The 21,023-nt window shown below is 43.6% G+C and overlaps 1 protein-coding gene across 1 annotated transcript in view; it reads left to right on the forward strand.

The window, feature by feature from the left end:
- The window catches only part of LOC126198606 (transmembrane protein 165), a 31,923-nt gene that overhangs the window by 6,485 nt on the left and 4,415 nt on the right, over nt 1-21,023 (forward strand). Inside the window, exons 4-5 of the mRNA XM_049935058.1 lie at nt 13,650-13,838; nt 13,920-14,025. Coding sequence (XP_049791015.1) covers nt 13,650-13,838; nt 13,920-14,025 — 295 coding nt within the window. The remainder of the gene's footprint in view (nt 1-13,649; nt 13,839-13,919; nt 14,026-21,023) is intronic.

Raw genomic sequence — 21,023 nt, forward strand, 5'->3', positions numbered from 1 at the left:
TCGCATGCAGGCGACCAATCAAAAGGAACACCCTTGTGCAGAAGGCAGTACAGGGGGTGGGCTATAGTGGAAGCCCTGGGAATGAACCGGTGGTAATAGGCTGTCTTGCCTAAAAAAGCTTGTAACTCTTTCAGCGAAGTGGGCCGAGGAAGGTTGACGATACCTTGGACCAAACTTCCTAGTGGTTGGATGCCATGCCGAGATATGGTGTAGCCCACATACTCAATGGACGGTTGGAAGAAGGTTGATTTATGCAGGTTGCAACGCAAGCCCACAGACCTGAATTTGCGAAAGAGGGTGCGAAGGTTTTGCAAGTGTTCCTTCGTGCTGCGGCCTGTGACAATTATGTCATCCAGGTAATTAATACAATGAGGGATTGTCGACGTGACATGCTCAAGATAACGCTGGAATATCGCCGGGGCACTGGATATTCCAAAAGCCAACCGCTGGTATTGGTAAAGGCCAAACGGGGTGTTGACGACTGCCAGCCGTTTGGAGTCCTCATCAAGTGGTATCTGATGATAAGCCTCCGACAGATCGATTTTCGAAAAATATTGGCCTCCCGCCACGGCGGAGAACAATTCATCAGCACGAGGCAAAGGATAGGTGTCCACCACCAATTGGGAATTAATGGTGGCCTTGAAATCGCCACAAAGACGTAAGTTTCCCGAGGGCTTCTTGACAATAACAAGGGGCGAAGCCCACTCACTGGAAGAAACGGGAAGAACGACCCCTAGGGCTGTCAGCCGGTCTAGCTCTTCCTTTACCTGAGGGCGGAGAGCCAAGGGGATCTGTCTCGCGCGTAGAAAACGCGGGCGAGCCGACGCCTTCAACGTTAAGTGAGCTTCAAAATCGGAAACACGCCCCAGGCCCTCCTCAAAAATATCTGGAAAGTCTGAGATCAAAGATTCCAATGAGTGATAGGGAACGTCTTCGGAGACCAACTGTATGGTGTCAGCAATAGAAAAACCGAAAGCTTGAAAGGCATCCAGGCCAAAAAGGTTAGCGGAGCTCGCATCACTGACAACAATAAAAGTAATAGGCCGAGTGACTGATTTGTAAGTCACGTCGGTAGTGAATTGACCCAGTAGGGGAATGAACTGTTTACCATAACCGCGTAGACGCCGGTAAACTGGCGCCAACGGGGGCGATCCAAGGTCAGAATAAGTTTTTGCATTCAACAGCGAAACTGCCGCGCCCGTATCTACTTGCAGTTGTAACCGGCGCGAACGAACCGACACCTCGATAAAGAGTTTGTGGGCCGATGCGTCGGGAGCCTGGCCCGATGAAACTTCCTGAATGTCAACGTCCATGTCCGCTGCACTTGCTTCCTTCGATGCTTTGGAGGCTGAGCGGCAAACTTTAGCAATGTGACCTTTTTTATTACATTTGCGACAAACGGCCCAACGCTGGGGGCACTCTGACCGATCGTGATGTATATAGCACGACGCACAGGACGGCAACAGGGGCCGGCGGCCGGAATTCTGTTTACGCACCGTGCGGGAGCGACCGTAACGGCCGGATTGTACCGCTCGCACGTCGTCCACCCCGGACACAGTGGACGCGGCCGCGCCACCCTGAACCTCCGCGACGTCGCACCACGCTTCCAGCTGTTGACCTGCCGTGTGAGAGACTTCGTACGATTGAGCGATGGACAGTACTTCCTCGAGGGAAGGGTCTTCTAACTGCAGGGCCCGTTGCCGGACCTCCCTATCAGGGGCCGAACGAACAATGGCGTCGCGTACCATAACGTGGGCATACGACTCTCGCAACTGCTCCGTGACAAAATGACACTTGCGACTAAGACCGTGCAGGGTTGCGGCCCACGCCCGGTAAGACTGATGGGGCTGTTTCTTGCATTGATAGAACTCGACCCTAGCCGCCACAACATGCGTGCGGCGGCGATAATATGAAGACAGCAACGAACACAATGCGTCAAAAGTCAAGGACGAGGGTTCCTGCAATGGCGCTAGCTGCCGCAAAACGTGATACAGCGAGGGAGATATCCAAGACAAGAAGAGAGCACGACATACCTCCGCATCGGCGACATGAAACGCCTGGAAATGCTGCCGAAGGCGATGTTCATATGCGTCCCAATCCTCCGCAGTCTCGTCATACGGGGGAAAGGGAGGAGGGAACTGCGCCGGAGCAGACGGCGTGGAAAGCAACGCCGGAAGCACTTGTTTCATGGTGGCCATGAGTTCCCTCTGCTGCGCAACCAAAACTCGCACCAAATCCTCCATGCCGAGGAGAAACTGCGAAACTGGAACAATGACGCAACACGCGAAAGAACGACCCTACTCGTCGCCAATTGTGTAGTAACACTGTTCACGTTTACGTCGCACTTCACTTAGCGTAGACCGGGACTGTCTCCTAGGCATGCCCGATGTTAACTGCCTGGGCACGGCCCGTGCTGCCGGAGTTGTTGTTGTTGTTGTCATGCCGGCAGAGGTCGCGTCCAAGTTCTCGCGTGCCCTCTGGTGGACGGCACTCTACTTGCAGCAACTACTGTCCGTGACGCGCCGTGCCAATGTGCGCCTCCCGCGATCTTTCTGGTGGCTACTACAGATATTGCATACAAAACACTTGTGCAATCCATCGTAGCGTACTGTGGGGAAGTAGTCCAAATAGGACTGACAGCAGATATTGAATATTTATAAAGAAGGGCAGCATTAATGGTCATAGGTTCTTTCGACCGTTGGGGAGAATGTCACAGAGATGCTGAAAGTACTCTACTGATAGATGCTTGAAATAGATGCAAACTATCCCAAGAAAATCTACTTACAGAGTTTCTAGAATCAACTTTAAGTGATGAATCTATAAATATGTTACAATCTTCTATGTGGCACTCAAAGGGATCACGAAGACAAGATGAAACAAGTTACCACACACAGAAGCATTTAAGCAATCATTCGTCCTGGACCCCGTTTGTGAATGAAATGAGGGAAAAACCGTAATAAGTGGTAGAATGGGAAGTATAGTCTGTCATGGACTTCATAGTGGTTTACAAAGTACAGTTTTAGACTTGGATGTGATGTATACAAACTTGGATTGAAAATTATGTTGATAAACTGATTTGTACCATAGGGTGAGGTCTAGGGTAGGTTTCAGGTTGGAAGATTGACTGAGAGTTGGCTAAACCAGTGAGTGTGTCATGAAAACAAGCAATTTCTTTTACATTAAGATTGTGACTACAGATTTATCTGCAGTCTTTATTAGTTTGGAAGACCATAGTTTGGCTGTAAGTTTGACAGAACCAACTGATTTTAATATGTACAGTCTGTATGCTGTAGTTGCATTTGCATTCCACTGAACTACCTTGTTCCCCCATTGTTATCTGATTATTTTGAAGTTTTGAATATATCTGGAGGCATGACTAAAGTGCACTTACAGTGTACCAGGCTCTCCTGCTGTGTATTGCCATTGTCAATTTGTTTTGATCAGTCGTAGCAATCAGATGATAGTATATACACAGAAGCGCCAAAGAAACTGGTATTCAAGTACAGAGACACGTAAACAGGCAGAATATGGCACTGCGGTCGGCAATGCCTATATAAGACAACTAGTGTCTGGTGCAGTTATTAGATTGATTACTGCTGCTACAATGGCAGGTTATCAAAATTTAAGGGAGTTTATAGTCAGCGCACAGCGATGGGACACAGCATCTCTGAAGTAGCGATGAAGTGGGGATTTTCCCATATGACCATTTCACGATTGTACTGTGAATCTCCGACATCACTGTGGCTGGAAAAAGATCCTGCAAGAACGGGACCAATGACGAATGAAGAGTCATTCAACACGGCAGAAGTTCAACCCTTCCACAAATTGTGCCAGATTGCAATGCTGGGCCATCAACAAATGTCAGCATGTGAACCATTCAGCAAAACATTACTGATATGAACTTTCAGAGCTGAAGGCGCACTCGCGTACCTTTTATTACTGCACAACACAAAGCTTTACACCTCGTCTGGGCGCGTCAACACCAACATTGGACTGTTGATGACTGGAAACATGTTGCCTCGTCAGACAAGTAACGTTTCAAATTGTATTGAGCGGATGGACTTGTACGGGTATGGAGACAACCTCGTGAATCCATAAACCCTGCATGTCAGCAGGGGACTGTTAAAGCTGGTGGGGGCACTGGAATGGTGTGGGGACCTCTGATATGTCTAGATAAGACTCTTGACAGGTGATACGTATGTAAGCATCCTGCATCATGATGTCCATTGTGCATTCCGATGGACTTGGGCAATTCCAGCAAGACAGTGTGACTCCCTGCACATCCAGAATTGCTACAAAGTGGCTCCAGGAACACTCTTCTGAGTTTAAACACTTCCGCTGGTCACCAAAGTCTCCAGACATGAACATTATTGAGCATGTCTGGGATGCCTTGCAACATGCTGTTCAGAAGAGCACTAGGTGCTGGATTCATGGAGTCAGTTTCCTCCAGCACTACTTCAGACATTAGTAGAGTCAATGTCATATTGTGCTTCGACAGTTCTGCATGCTCATGGGGACCCTACACGATATTAGGCAGGAGTACCAGTTTCTTTGGCTCTTCAGTGTAGTAGCCACTGAGAATTGGTGAATATAATGATATCTTTCAGCGGAAGATAAGTATAGATGACATTTTTTTCAATGTGGATAGTGGGAGGAAAACTAGATGTGCAGACAGACTGACTTTTAATGAAGCCTGAGCTGTATTTTAGGTTGGGATGTGATCGTTTCCTTGAGAGTTTGTGAAGCCAACAAATATAAATGGAAAAAAGTCTAGTTGTGCCGATGGACTGACCAGTAGCGAATCCCATTGTGTCAGTTAGGTTGGAATGTGACAGTTTTGTTGTGAATTACCAAAGCCAACAGATCTCAATATGAGAATACAAGTGTCATAATAGATTGTTGCATAGTGTCTCCCGAGATACATGTTCGTCATTTGGAGTAACCCACTTGTATGTCTTATTTCTAATTTTGCTGAAAGTTCAGACGATGTGGTTTAATTTAAACTAATAGAACAAGATGTCAGCTAACATTATTTATGAACCAGTGGAAATTATGAATGAGCATTTGGATTGGCTGCCAACTTATGATTCATTGAGTTCACTTCCCACCATTCATTGTGCAAACAGTTACCAGTAACCAACTGCGGCACACAATGAAATAGCCATATACGCTATATGTGCACTACCACCAAGGGCATTAATAATAATAATAAAAAAACACCACATCCCCTGTAGGGGTCCCAGTTCCTTGATAGTTAAGATATACAGTTGTATATCTCTGTAGTAACCATATAGTGCTGACAGATTTTATCATATTCTACACTAACTCAAAGGTTACACTTAGGTATTTTGCCTCTGTTGCTATTATTAGTCTCCATTATCTTCATGTATTAATGTTCATTGCATTAAATCCACTTACACTGACAGTAAGTTGTTCGACTTTATAATAAGTGTAAATTTTTTTGTAACCATTCTTACACCTATAGTAGAGACTGAGGGAAGAGATACCTGACTGTTGAAGTGGGCCTGAAGTGAACATCTACCTCAACTGATCGTGTAACAAGATTTTGTATGGCAGTGCCTTAGTGTTGCTGCATTTCTGTAGGTGACTATTATTTCTGTCTGCAGCCATTTGTGCTTTGAGGTGAAAGCCATCAACAGTGCTGCCAGCTATCAGAGATTTCACTGACTGACTGTACTAAAGTAACAATTATACTACTTTGCTGTAGGAGACCTATAGAATGTAATTGCTTCCAAGTAATTTGAGACTGTCACTGATTGTTTCCTTCTCTGTAGAGATGTGCAGATTTTAAACTTACGAAGAAATGCTTATATTTTGTACCCATTATGAGTAAACATGTTAACATAGTGAAATAAGATCCTGCAGAGATGTGTATTTTGCTCTGTCTTCTTTTGGAAACTTTGAGAGTTATTTTACCCTATGCAAAGCTTTCGTTACTATTATATCCTACATTCTCCACTTGTGAAGATAATGGTGTTGCACTTACAGCAGAGAAAGTGTAGTGTGCTATTTTGCTCCTAGTCTTTTGCCCTTTTCTTTTTCATTTGAGAAGTGGAACAACAAGGTTCAAATGCAAGACTTCGTGTCTGTGTAAAAGCAGTTGTCATTTTCCATCTCCATTTTGGCTGTGTATAGATTTTGATCTAGGAAAGTTAAACTTACCCTTCAAGCATCTTAAAATAAAACAACTAGTCCAGCCCCAAGAATACAGAGAATGTGCTTGTAAATTCTCTATGAATCATTCTATAAATAGGGAATGAATAGTCTTCAGTAACACATGATATTGGGAATGCGGGCAAATATTCATCTACGGGTGCTTTTTTTTTTTTTACATAGATATGTTCAAGGAATGAAACCCCATGACCAGGAAGGAGAAGAATCCTCAAGTGATGGTATAGGTACTGATCTCTACATAACACAAGAATTTCTGTTGGTTATGTGACTGACAGCACCTAACACTCTACAGAGCATGACATCAGAGGCCCCTCCAGCACCAACAGTAGGATCTTATGGATCAAACTTGCAAAAATGCATTAGGTTGAATGTTGCTCTCATGTGTTGTTGGGATACTATTTGTTATCTTCCTAGTATATAGTAAGCTTACTCACTGCCTCTGTTATTCCTCAAGTCATTGTCCGTCGGTGTTACTAATTTACTTATTCTCCACTGGCCTATAGATAGAACAGTATAGCAGGCTACATTATTGTGTATAATGTACCATTTAACACATTTTGCTGAAGATGCTGTTTTGCACTCTTTTTGTCACTTACTGCATACCCCCCCCCCCCCCCCCCGCTCTCCCTGCAGGTTCGGGGGTAAGAATAGGCCCGAGGTATTCTCTGCCTGTAGTAAGAGGTGACTAAAAGGAGTCTCACATGTTTCGGCCTTTATGTGATGGTCCCCTGTAGGGTTTGACCTCCATTTTCCAAAATTTTCCCGAAGAGGGAGTGAATTGGGGAAGGGCACCTTACCTGGTGCATCGTTTCCATCATGTGCTGAGATGTATCGCATCCTTTGTCGACATGGATCTGCACTTGTGCTCATTCTCCAACTGTTGGGTGAGGTCACCCTCCTGGGTGCATATTTTTCCATCAACTGTGCAGTACAGTTTTCTATGCTGACTTTACCTTAATGACTATCCACTCACTGTAGTAGAGACATCAATTCTTAGGACTGGTGTTCGACACCCGGTTGACTTGGCTTCCTCACCTTCGTCAGCTTAAGTGGAAGTGCTGGCAGCACCTCAATACCCTCCACTTCCTGAGCAACACCATTTGGTGTGCAGATCGCTCTATGCTGCTGCAGCTTTACAGAGCCCTTGTTGACTATGGGAGTCTAGTTTATGGTTTGGCAGCACCGTTAGTGTAGTGTTTACTTGACCCAGTGCACCAATGTGGTGTTCGCCTAGCAACAGGAGCTTTTGGGACAATTCCGGTGACCAGCGTCCAAGTGGAAGCCGGAGTGCCTCCATTGCAGGTTAAGTGTGCACAACTGCTGGCCAGTTACATAGCATACATTCGTAGTTCTCCTGCGCATCCGAATCACATTCTCCTTTTGCCACCCACGGCTGTTCATCTCCCACATCGGCGGCCCAGGTCTGCGCTTCCAATTGCAGTTTGTGTCCGATTCTTTCTTTCTGAACTGGAGCCCTTGCCTTGACCACCTATACTTGAGGTCCATTCATGTACACCTCCATGGTGTACACCTAGGCCCTGCGGCTCTCCACTGCCATTTCCTTTCGATTCTTGACGAGTACTGAGGCCACACCGATGGCTCGATGGCTGATGCTCATGTCGGCTTCGCATATGTCCATGGAGGGCACATTGAACAGCATTCCTTGCCCAATGGCTGCAGTGTATTCACTGCAGAGCTGGTGGCCATCTCTTGTGCAATTCAGTATATCCGTTCATGCCCTGGGGAATCGTTTCTTCCGTGTACTGACTCCTTGAGCAGCCTACAAGCTATCGACCAGTGCTACCCTCACCGTCCTTTGGTGGCGTCCATCCAGGAGTCCATCTGTGCCCTGGACCAGTCCTGTCGTTCAGTTGTTTTTGTGTGGACCCCAGGACACGTCGGCATCCCAGGCAACGAACTTGCAGACAGGCTGGCCAAAAAGGCTGCGCGGAAACCTCTTCTGGAGATGGGCATCTCTTAACCTGTCCTGCTTTCTGACCTACGCCATAGGGTTTTTGGGCTTTGGGAGATGGAATGGCGTAACAGTACACACAACAAACTGCACGTCATTAAGGAGACTACAAATGTGTGGAAGTCTTCCATGCAGACCTCTCACAGGGAATCAGTTGTCCTCTGCCGGCTCCGCATTGGCCACGTTTGGGCGGCCCACAGTTACCTCTTGTGCCGTGAAGACTCGCCTCAGTGTCGGTACGGCGCCCTGTTAACGGTGGCCCATATTCTGTTGCACTGCCCCACTTTGACTGCCCTTTGACGAAATCTTGTGTTACTGGACTCATTGCCGCTCAATTTATCTGACAACTCCTCATTGGCTGATTTAGTTCTACGTTTTATTTGTGAGGGTTAGTTTTATCATTTGATCTAAGTTTAAGCCCATGTCCTTTGTCTATCTGTGCCCTCTACCCTAGTGCTTTTAGGGTGGAAGTTTTAATGTGTTGCAGAGTGGCTGGCTACTCCTTTTTATTCTCGTGGTTGACCAGCCACTGTAATCTGTGTGCTTGTTTTACTCTCTTCTGTTTCTAGCATCTCTCTGTTGTTTTCTTGTCCTCCTTTGTTCCTTTTAGTGTTTGTTGCCTTTCCTTCGTTCTTGTGATTTTTCCTTTCTTTCCATTTTGTGTTGTGTGTCTCGTCTGTTTTATTCTCACACTTGTGGCAGTTTTATTAGGAACAAGGGACCAATGACCTCGTAGTTTGGTCCCTTCCCCTCTCTTTTAAACCAACCAAGATGTACAGTATTTTTCGCCTGACTCTGTTTCCACATGCACTGCAGATCAAAATGTTTAATGTTGAGTATTTCAAATATTGTATCCAATCTTGTTGTAGGCTGCTTTTTGATTCTGTTGCATCCACTATCTATAGAGAGCCCAACTTGTACAGTTTTTACTTTGAATTTCTCTTTGTACACTTTCATAAATGACCTTACTTGGTCAGATTTACTATATGATCCCTAGTTATTACTACAAAATGATGTATATTACGCATTTCTATAGCCGTTAATATTGGGACTTCCCCCGAGTCGTGATTTTGTAATGGTGAACTGCTTTTAATGTGAACTTCCTGGAAGGTTTTAAAACCTGACTGTACCGTGACTCGAACTTGGGACCTAGGCGTTGCCCACAGGTTAGAGTCCTGGACTAGTACACTGTATTAATGTGCCAGGAAGTTACAAACCAATACACACTCTTCTGCAGAGTGAAAATTCATTCTGATTTTGATATAATTTTATCCATGTAGTTGTTTAGTAGGAGGCTTCAGTGGTGGCACAGTTATCTTTCCCACCTGGACCACCTTTCACTGCCTAATGACACTGGCATTGGTAGCTAGTGTTAAACATAGATTTTATACTACTCACGGAAAAGTCACAATAACAACATCTTCTGCGGTGATGTTGTAATCCTGCAACAGGGCACGTGAACTTTTCTATTGAACCGTTGTATAAATTGATGAGCCACTTCAACTCCAAATAACCTCACCTTAAGATAACTTGCAGCTGCCTCATGGAACTATTGCCACAAGTTGTGCAGCATGAAATGTGGAGTAGTGGTTAGTCTCACTGGCTGGCATGCTGTGATTTGTAAGTTCAGATCTGATCACCAGCAAATATTTGTTACTTAGTATTTACAGTATAAGGAAAAGATAAATTGTTACTTAGCATAAAGTTGCAGATAGGCCCCATAGCCACCATCTACAGCATCTCAGACCAGAATGCAACTGTCATAGAATGGAAGCCGCAATCTGGAGGGGGCAGGAAAGGGATAGCAGGCTACGGATGAGGGTAGTGAAGAGTGCTGTCTGGTGGGTTGTGCAGGAGCTAGAAAGTCAACAGGCGCAGCTTCAGAAAGCTGTGGGAGGGAAGGGGGAATGGGGAGTGAAAATGGGAAGTAGTGAGGAAGGGGAAAGACAGGTAGGTGGATTGGCAGAGGGTGGCACACAGAGGCTGGGAGATGAGAAGAGAGAGGAGATGATATGATAAAGGAGGTGCAAACTGTTGGGCAGAGGGTGTGGGGGAACTGTAGATTACCGTAGTTTGAGGCTGGGATAATTTCGGGAGCAGAGAAAGTGTTGTAAGGATAACTTGCTTCTGCACAGTTCTGAAATCCTAGTGATAGAGGGGATCAATTGCAAAAAGCTGTTTGGGCTTACAGAGAGATGTACATACCATTGATGATCATAAACGTCACAGATTGTCAAGGAGAAGATTGAATAACTAATTGTCATGAGCAGACACAAAGCATTCTGAAAGACATGTGCATTGCAACATCCAAAACAGTCCAGCAACGACAGCTTGATACCATTAACAAAGAACCATGCTCCATACCACTACAGAAAGCACAACAGAGGAAGCTACTATTGAACTGCCAATAGGATCTGGCCTGATGTAGGAACAGTGTCAGCATCTGCTAGCCGTTCTGTGCCAATTTTCTGGTACTTTCAAATCCAGAGTGGAGAAAAGACAAACCACGCTGCCTATAGTAAAACAATGTATCAACACTGGGGATCATCCACCAGTTAGCCAGCACTTGTATTGAACAACGCATAATTCAGGAAGAAGTGAGAATATGCTGCAAGATGACATCATTGAACATTCAGAGTGGAATGTCTTCTTCTTGTGAAGAAGGAACATACATGGCACTTCTGTGTTGACTGCCGAGTGCTGAACAGAATCGCAAAAATGGATGGTTACTCATTGCTGCATGCTGGTGGCACCATAGACTACTTGAGGAGCAAGGTATTTCCCAATGATGGGCTTGGAGACGGACCACTGGCAAGTTGGGATTGACGAGGCTGACTGGGAAAAGGCTGCCTTCATAACTTCTGATGGCCTCCATTAGCTCAAAGTTATGCTGCTTGGAATATTTAAAGCTCCAGTTACTTATGCATGTATGATGAGGAACTTGCTTCAACACTTCAAGTTAACGACATGTCTTTGCTATCTGGATGATATTGTCATTTTTTAAAGACATTTGAAGAACATCTAAGCCACCTGACAGCTGTGTTGAAGTGCCTTCAGACTGCAGGACTCTGCCTGAATCTGAAATAGTGTCTCTTCGCCAACCACAAAGTAAAATTCTTGGGGCAGCTAGCAAAGAGGAGTGGAATTGTCACTATCAGAGAAAATGAAAGTAGTCACAGATTTTCCGACTCATCAACAAATTCTTGATGTGTGCAGTATCCTCATAATGTGCTCTCACTGCCACCAATTTATAAAGGACTTCTGTATCAAGGCAAGAACTACTGTTGGGAAGTGCCAAATTTTGCTTGAAAGAGGTGCAAGAAAAATCTTTCTTTGTCCATAAGGATACGCTAGCAGCTTCTCCTGTCCCAGACATGTGTGACAAGAATGCTGAGACAGAACTTCATTTTAACAGTAACGGTTGTGAGGCTAGTGTGCAGTTTTAGTGTAAATTCAAGAAAGTGATAGCTCTTGCTTCCAGAACACACTCAAATTTCAAGATGAACTACTCTGCAACTGAGAAAAAGTGCTATGCAATTGTTTGGGCCATTGTAAAGTTCTGGCCAGATTTATTTGTCAAACCATTCACAATAGACAAGCTGTTGTTCTCTGTGCTGTCTTACTAGCCTAAAGGATCCATCAGTCAGCAAGTGATAAGGGTACTGAGGCGTCAAGACTACTATGTCACAGTAGTATAAAAAAGTGGATGCAAACATATGACACCAGCTGCCTTTCGCGAAATTCTTTGGTGGAACACAACACTGTGAATGGAATCTCAGTCGTCTCTACATTAAATCACATTGCTGCTGAACAGAGGGAAGATCCAGTATTGATAAAAATCATAGAAGCCTTGAAGGGAAACTGACCAGAGAGTAATTCCAATTATTAAACCAAACATTGTATAAGAGGACCTATGATCCAGTGAAGTGTAAATGATTGCACATCATCCCAGCTCATCTACTGCCAGCTTTCCTAACGTATTTCCATGGCACTCCAACATCTGGTCACCTCAGATTCATGAAGATTCTAGACGGAATCAGATGCAGATCTCTGCCAGTATTTTACACTATGTGAGCCACTGTAAGTACTGCCGGCAGCAGAGCACATGCCAAAATTATCTTTGGGGATCTGATACTAACTGCGCCTGCAGCTGGCGTCATTCCACCATATTGGAGTCGACCTCTGGGGGAGGTTCCAGAAGTCGACAAATGGTAATTGATGCTGATTTCCACTGACTACCTCACTCATTACACTATCACAACAGATGTGCTGATTGCTGAAGCTCTGTAAACTGCAAGGTTCCTTGTAGAAGATGACATTTGGAGCAAGGAGTCACCCATTTAACAATCTCGGATTACAGAAAAGTTATCCATTTGAGATTTTTGTCACAAGATAACAACTGCCTATGACCCACAGAAGAATGACCTCAAAGAATGCTTTAATAAGATATTGGCAGATATGCTCTTAATATACGTTGATGTCGAACAGAGAGGCTAGGATACAGTACTGACCACTGTGACATTCGCATACAACACAGTGAAGCAGTACACTACAGGTATCACACTATTCTTCCTGCTCCATGGCCATGAGGCCAAAATTACAATGTATGTACTGTTTTTATTTCAACTGGGTGACTATGTTAAGAATCTCATCACCAGCAGTGAAGAAGCAAGAGAACTGTCTCGTGTACTGTGTTTGGACTTTCTGTAAAAGGACTGAAAGGTCTATAATGCTAAGCACCCGCCAGTGGGATACAGCCCGGGAGATTTGTATGGATTTTTAAGCCACTGCAGAAAGTGGGACTACAGAAATTCCTAAAGTGCTACTCTTTTTGTCGCTTGTTGGACGTCAAGTACGAAGTTGAGGATTATGACCTTTCATGAAGGAAAGAAAATGCCCAGGGATGTTGTCAGTGTCGCCGTGTGAAGTCCTGATGTGCAGATCAACACTGGATCAATGATACTTCGGGCCTGCTCAATACACAAGTTTTACTAAGTAAAATCACTTCACTTTCACATTTGTTAATCATTGATCTCCCTCATCTTGCCTGCTGTGTTTTTCATGATACTTGGGGATTTGCTAATTGTAGGCTGATTGGCCTCCTTTCCTGTAACCCTTTTGTGTTTGTTAACAAGTAACCCTAAATTCAAAAAATATATTTGTTACATAACTTATCCATACCTGTGTATGAATCCAGTTAAAGGGAAGAAATTTTTCTATGTGTAGTTGATTGTAATTTCTGTTTAATCTCTCAACAAAGATGAATGATACAACTTCTTATTTGATCTGTTGAATCTGGATGAACCTAAAATTTCACTTCTGCTTGTGTTGTTTACTTTCATGTACCATTTGATGTTTAAATATGTTATGACACACAGTAATGATTATTAAAATCTAATACTGTTAACATTTTTTTGAAAAATCTGGACAGATATAAAAAATTGTTGAATTGATGTTACATGAATCCTTTTGTTTGTTCAAGTATGAGAAAGAAGCTGCTGCATCACTTGTTCAGGATCCTGAATCAGGAGTTATAAGAAAGTCAGCCAAACCAGGCAGAAGTGTTCTGCATTTCATTTCACGGATTTTTCTGCAGTCTTTCACTCTCACATTCGTCGCAGAATGGGGTGATCGTTCCCAGTTGACCACTATCATCCTTGCTGCAAGAGAAGTATGTTCTGATGTTATGTTCTCATGTGTGACTGAGTGATGTAGAATTTTTTAATCTAATTTATAACTTTATTTTTTATAGGATGTAGTTGGTGTAACAATTGGTGGAATTTTTGGTCACGCAATTTGTACAGGATTGGCTGTCCTTGGTGGAAGAATGATTGCACAGAAGATTTCTGTGAGGACAGGTATGAAGTTTCATTAATAATTTGTGTACATCTGTATAAGTAGGGTTAGTGAATTTGTAATATTGTGAAAATTTATCCACCCATTTTTTACCACATAATGTAATGAGCCTTATTATTGGGAAAACATTAATGCTTGAGTTGGGTTGCTGTTAATTTTCAGGAAAGTGGTTGGATAATCACAGTTTTAAACTTTTATACCATTCAAGTTTCACCCAAGAGAGTGGAATGTGTGCATTTGTGTTATTTTAGCTTGTGTGTTACAAATGAAGTTCCATAACCTGCCGGAAAGTCGTGAGTGAAATACGAATAATGGAGGGAGTGAAGGCAACCACTCGAGCAGTTGAATAATTGATAGGCACATAAATGAGATGGAAATTGTTGCTAGGCTTCTTCCTCGGAGCTGACCAACAAAAGTACACATATGCACGTACGTGGCTACATTGTCCCATTGTTGTAGCCTGACTGGGAAGAGGGTTATGTTGAATGGAGATGATGAGAGGAACAAGGAGGGAAGGCGAGGCAAACCCAGTGGAGGTGATGGGTGCAGGTGCAACTGGAGACTGAAGCCAGGAGGATTGTCTCCCACATCAATCCATTAATCCTCATCAATGTTGTTCTCCCCACAGCTTCCCTCTTACTTTGTTCTGTCTACAATCCTCCAGCCCCTACCCTCCCCTCCAAAATATATCTTCACAACAGTATAAACACAAGTTTACTTAAACAGTATATTATGTACCTCTGTATCAAATGACACGTGTCCATTGTAGTAGATTGGCTATGATGTCAAAATCGATATTGGTCTAGAAAACGTAGAACTCTGTGGATATTTGTAACCAAGTGTACGTGATTGTGGTAGGATATAACATATGTCCTACCTCGCTGTGCAAAGGTAATCATGCATACAGCTCTCAAATGGTAAAATGTGACATTTCCTGGTCATATTGGACATTACTGTTACAGAATGTAAATATGAGGCTGGCGGGTAGGCCAAACAGTCTATCTTCTAAGTCTCTTGTTATTCCTGAGATCATATCTAGATATATCTATGACATGTACTCAAAAATGTATTAAATACTGTGCTTGGACAATTAGTATGTAAAAGTAGAATGTATAAAGCAGATATATGTAGAATATATACATCTTGTTAAGTATCATGATCAACAAATTAAATAATAATGGAAATTTCCGAATGGAGCAATATGTAAAATAAGAAAAAGACAATCAATCACCTACAGTGGACCAATGGGTGAAGTGCCCCCCCCCCCCCCCCACACACACACACGTAAAAAGAAATAGAATTTGCCATAGCTTTCAAGCTTTCTCTAGCAAATAATGCACACATTCACACACACAACCACACAGACACCCAAATGCACACTCTTGCAGCCATGGAGATTCATACTTCATCATATTAAGTAAGATGAACATAATGCAGAAGCTGTGTCTACTGTCAACCTCATTCTTATACTCAACTTCAGAGTGAAAGGTTCATTTAGGTAAGTTAGATAAGATATTCACACGTTGCACAACAACCCCATCAGGTGCTTTAAATATGTTGGGGTAGCCAGTCATAGCTAACCTGCAGGTCCTAAAAAGCTGGTGGTCACAAATTAATGACGACAAAAGTGATAAAAAGTTACCAGGTTTAATTACTTACTGCATTCAATCACTGTTTCATAAATTATTTATTCCATTGGTGAGCACTGCCTTCTGGATGTATCCAGATGGCATCACTAAGAAAACAGCTCGTGTTAAAAACATTACTACCAGTTCTTACCATACTTCAGTGTTTAAGTACTTTCAGTGATAATGATATTCATGGTGTGAGCAACTTTCAGGGCCAGCAACTGTAACTTGAGACAGGAGAACAAGTACACTGTCCAGTCGCATTAATGTGACCACCTGTCAAAAGCATTGAATAACTATCTTTTATAGGGCAGACCACTGTGAGACATGCAGCAAGAGTGTCAGTGTGGTGCTGGAATCTGACAGGAATGTGGAGCCATGCTGACTCCACTGCCGTGGCTAGCTGCGTTAGGTTTCTTGGTTCAGGATCCATGGCGCACACACAACCCGATCGAGATGATCCCACAGATTCTCGATTGGGAGCTTGGTGACCAGGAGAGTATGGCCAACTCATCCCAGTGCTCTTCCAACATGCATGTACACTGTGAGTTGTGTGACACGTTGAGTAGTTCTGCTGATAGATGCCATTGTGCCAAGCAAAAACAAACTGTATGTAGAGGTGGACATAGTACCCGAGGATAGAAGCATACTTATATTGATCCAATGTGCCTTCCAGAATAACGAGACCGTCCAGGGAATGCCAGAAAAACATTCCCCAGATCTTAATGCTCCCTTGATGTTGCAGGTTGTTTGCTTTCAGAAATTTCATGCTATATGTGCCAACGGCCGTCTGTCTGATGGAGCACAAAATGTGATTCATCTGAAATGACCACCTGTCACCACTCAGTGGGCATCCAGTTGCAGTATTGGATGCATATTTCAGCCTTTGTTGCCGATTCACAGCATGAGCGAGGCACCTGCTGTGTAGACCCACACGCAGTGGCATTCACTGAACAATTGCTGAGGATACACTGGTGGTAACACCTTGGTTCATCTGGTTGGTCAGTTGCTCAACAGTTAAACATCTATTTGCCCACACACATATCTGTAGGGATCATTCACCCATTATCTACGGCCCGTGGAGTATCACAATTGCCTTGGCACTGGTTTTGGGTAGCACCATTTTTCCATGCACAGTATACTTTAACCACAGCAACACACAAACAGTTTACAAACTTAGCCATTTCAGAAGTGCTTCCACCCGTGGCCCTAATGCCACTGATCATACCCTTGTAGACTTCATATAGATCGCTCTGTTACCCCATTATGATAATTATGGAACTGTTTTCTGCTGCTTCAGATATGCTTTATATACCCTCCACTGCTAACACTGCCATCTGGTGTCTGTGAGCAGTTATTACACTTTGATGTTGAACACAGGTGGTGGTCACATTAATGTGACTGAGCTGTGTATTTCAGGCACAGATTGTACAAGGCGATGGTTTCAAAACTCATATTTTCAACACTGATGAATTCTCTGAGAAAATTTGTACACTTTTGAAAAACAAACCATTTGAAAAGTAATGCATAAAATGATTTGTATACAATTAATAGAAATGTGAATTGTATTCTAATTAGAAGGTTATTGAAGGGCAATGCAAGGGAAATGGACTTGAAGAGAACATAGCAGAAATGAAAGAGGAAGTAAGTGAACATAAAAGGGGAGATATGATACTGTGGAAGAGGAAAGAAAACCCTCACAAAGCTCTGAGAGTCCTAAGTGGGGCAGATGACATTCCCTCAGAATTATTGAGGTCCTTCACAGGGACTGCCCTAAAGAAACTGTTCAAACTTGTCTGAAAGATATGAAATGTCAAAATATTGTCAGACAAGAAGAAGAATATATTATATATTATTTCCAATGCCAAAGAGGCAAGTGATGACAGGGATGAGTACTACTGAGCCATCACTTTAATAAGTCAAGGTTGTAAAGCTCTGACACAAATTATTTACAAAAGAATGGGAAAAAAATGTTAGAAGCCAATCTTGGGGAAGACCAGTTTGGATTCCAGAGAACTGTTGGAACATGCGAGGCAGTAGTGACCCTACAACTTTTCATAGGTTAAGGAAATGCAAACTTACATTTTTAGTATTTGTAGATTTGGAGAAAGCTTTTGACAATTTTGACAAAATGACTTGCAGAGTCACGATGAAAAGACAGTTACAGTTTAGCTTTCAGCCAAGCCTTCTTCACAAAAGAACACACACACACACACACACACACACACACACACACACACACACACACAGATTTGAACATGCAAAGTACACAAACAAATCTGTGGCACAACCATCCATGAGCACCTGCGTGGCACCCTCCCATGTCAGCCTGTTTATGACCGTTTAGAGGAAACCTTCCTAGCCTCCCACAACACCAAACTCCTGGTGTGTTTCAGGTTTATTGATGATATCTTCATGATCTGGACTGAGGGCCAAGACATCCGATCTGTGTTCATCCATAACCTCAACAACTTCTCACTTCACCTGGTCGTTGTAACAAGAACTCCCTTGCCTAGTATATTGAAGGTCTCACCAGGGCCTTCACAGACAGGCACTATCCCCCAGACCTAGTCCGCATATACAACCTGTGTCATTTCCCCACACACACCCAATCCTTCACCTCCCAAGAACCAGCTAAAATGGAGTCCCTCCTTAGTCACCCAGTACCACTACATACTGGAACAACCAAACCATATCCTTCACCAGGGCTTTGATTACCTATCATGATGCCCTGAAATGAGGGACATCTACCCGAGATCCTTCCGACCCCTCGTAAAGTGGTGTTCTGTTGGCCACTCAGCCTCCACACCATCCTTGTCCATTCCTACGCCACTCCCAAACCCAACACCTTGTGACAAGGGTCATATCCCTGTGTATGTTCCAGGTGCAAGACCTGCCCAATCCACCCATGCAAAACTTCCCATTCCAGCCCTGTCATAGGCTTAGCCTACCCCATCAGATGCCAGGCTACCTGTGAAAGCAGCCATGACATACTAGTTCCGCTGCCAACATTAGCCATACTGATATAACTATAAACCAGCTGTCCAGCAGGATGAATTGCCCACTACCAAACTATAGCCAAGAGCATGGTAGACCACCCTGTGGCACAACATACAGCTGAACACAACACACTTGATTTCAGTTGCTGCTTCACAACCCAGGCCATCTGGATCCTCCCATCCACCACCAGCTTTTCTGACCTTGCAGATGGGAATATGGGAATGATCCTTACAACATGTTCTACTCTCCTGAAATTATCCCAGCCCTAACCTACAGTAGTCTTCTGTCTCTGTACCTTCCATACATCTATCCAACAGTTTCACCCCTTTTGTCCTATCACGTCCTTGTTCATGTCCTCCCACCCTCATTGTGTGCCAACCTCAACCAACAACACATTCGCTCATCTTTTGTGTGCGTGTTTCTTTTCTGAAGAAGTGTGTGCGTGTGCATGTTTCTTTACTGAAGAAGGCTTTGGCCAAAACCTGAAAGGTTCATTGCGCCTGTCTGCAACTCGACGTGTCATCTTTATGGTGAGTAACAGCCCTTCATGTTCGTAATATTGTTGATATTGCAACATAGTTTCCATTGTTATTAAACAAAAATACTAATTTTAGAATTATTAATCCAGGTTAGTATAAATGTAGTTTAAATACTGTTTGTAAGTGTTCACATTTGCATGTAACAGTGTCTTCCTATTCAATTCTGCATTTGCCATTCCTTGAAATGCATTGCCTAACTGCATGCACATCAGGTAGGAATAAATATTGTCCACCAATTCATACATTACAACTAACTACGTGCTGATTTTGTCATCTATTAAATTGTACAACTTTGAGAATTTTCCCCTCAATAGTTGTGCGTTATTGTTTGTCGTGGCTTCTTTCCTTCTTCATTGGTTCTTCTGTGTTCCAGTAACTTTTTGTTGGAATTGTACATATAAAAAATAATATTCATTGACTTGTTGTTGGATAAATGAATTGTAGTCATTATTATTATTTAAATTTTAGTTCTGTATCACATACTGAATCCGAAGATTATTTTGGTCCCATCACAGTTGTTAAATCTTACGTTGTCTTCAACCATTGGAAAATCCAGGATGCAATAACAATATTTTGGAAAGGAAAGTTGCTGCTCAGCATACAATGGAGATGCTGAGTTACAGATAGATACAATAAAAGACTGTCACAATAAAAGATTTCGGCCATCAAATGCCTTTGTTGAAAATAGACACACACACACACACACACACACACACACATACACATATGCAAATGCAACTCACACACACACAAGACTGTATGTAGCCTCTGGCAGCTGAAGCCACACTGCGAGCAACAGCAGCAGTGCATGATGAGAGTGGCAACTGGGTGGGGGTAAGTAGGAGGCTGGGTTGAGGAGGGAGAGGGATAGCAGGGTATGAGTGGGGAACAGTGAAGTGCTACTGGGGAACACCCAATGATATGAGATGGAGAGAGGGTAGGGCAGCTAGCTGCAGTCAGGTGGTTGAATTGAGAGGGGGGGGGGGGATGGGGTTGTGGAAAAGGAGAGAAGTAAAAATACTTGGTGCATTGGTGGAATGAGAGTTGTGTAGTGCTGGAATGGGAACAGGCAAGGGACTGGATGGGTGAGAAAAATGACTAACAAAGGTTGAGGCCAGGAGGATTATGGGACCATAGCGAGAGTTCCCACCTGCACAAATCAGAAAAGCTGGTGTTGGTGGGAAGGGTCCATATGACACAGGCTGTGAAACAGTCGTTGAAATGAAAGATGTCGTATTCTGCAGCGTGCTCAGCAACATGGTGGTCACTTGTTTCTTGACCACAGTTTGTTAGTGGCCATTCATGTGGACAGACTGCTTGTTGGTTGTCAAGCCCACATAGAATGCAGCATAGTGGTTGCAGCTTAGCTTGTAAATTACATGACTGGTTTCACAGGTGATGTTTGTGATGGGACTGGAGTAGGTGATGGTGGGAGGACGTATGGGACAGGTCTTGCATCTAGGTCTGTTACGGGGATATGAGTCATGAGGTAAGGGATTGGAAGCACAGGTTGTGTAGTGATGGACAAGTATATTGTGCAGGTTCGGTGGATGTAAGGATATCACTGTGGGAGGGGTGGGTAGGATAGTGGGCAGAACATTTGTCATTTCAGGGCATGACAATAGGTAGTCGAAACCCTGGCAGAGAATGTAGTTCAGTTGCTCCAATCGTGGTTGTTACTGAGTTACGAAGGGAATGCTCATTTGTGGCCAGACAGTTTGGCTTTGGAAGGTTGTGGCAGACTGGAAAGATAAGGCACAGGAGATCTGTTTTTGTAGAAGGTTGGGAGGATAATCATGGCCTGTGAAGGCCTCAATTAGACCTTTGGTATAT

This window comes from Schistocerca nitens, chromosome 8 (assembly GCF_023898315.1).
Source record: "Schistocerca nitens isolate TAMUIC-IGC-003100 chromosome 8, iqSchNite1.1, whole genome shotgun sequence".
NCBI classification, from domain to species: Eukaryota; Metazoa; Arthropoda; class Insecta; order Orthoptera; family Acrididae; genus Schistocerca; species Schistocerca nitens.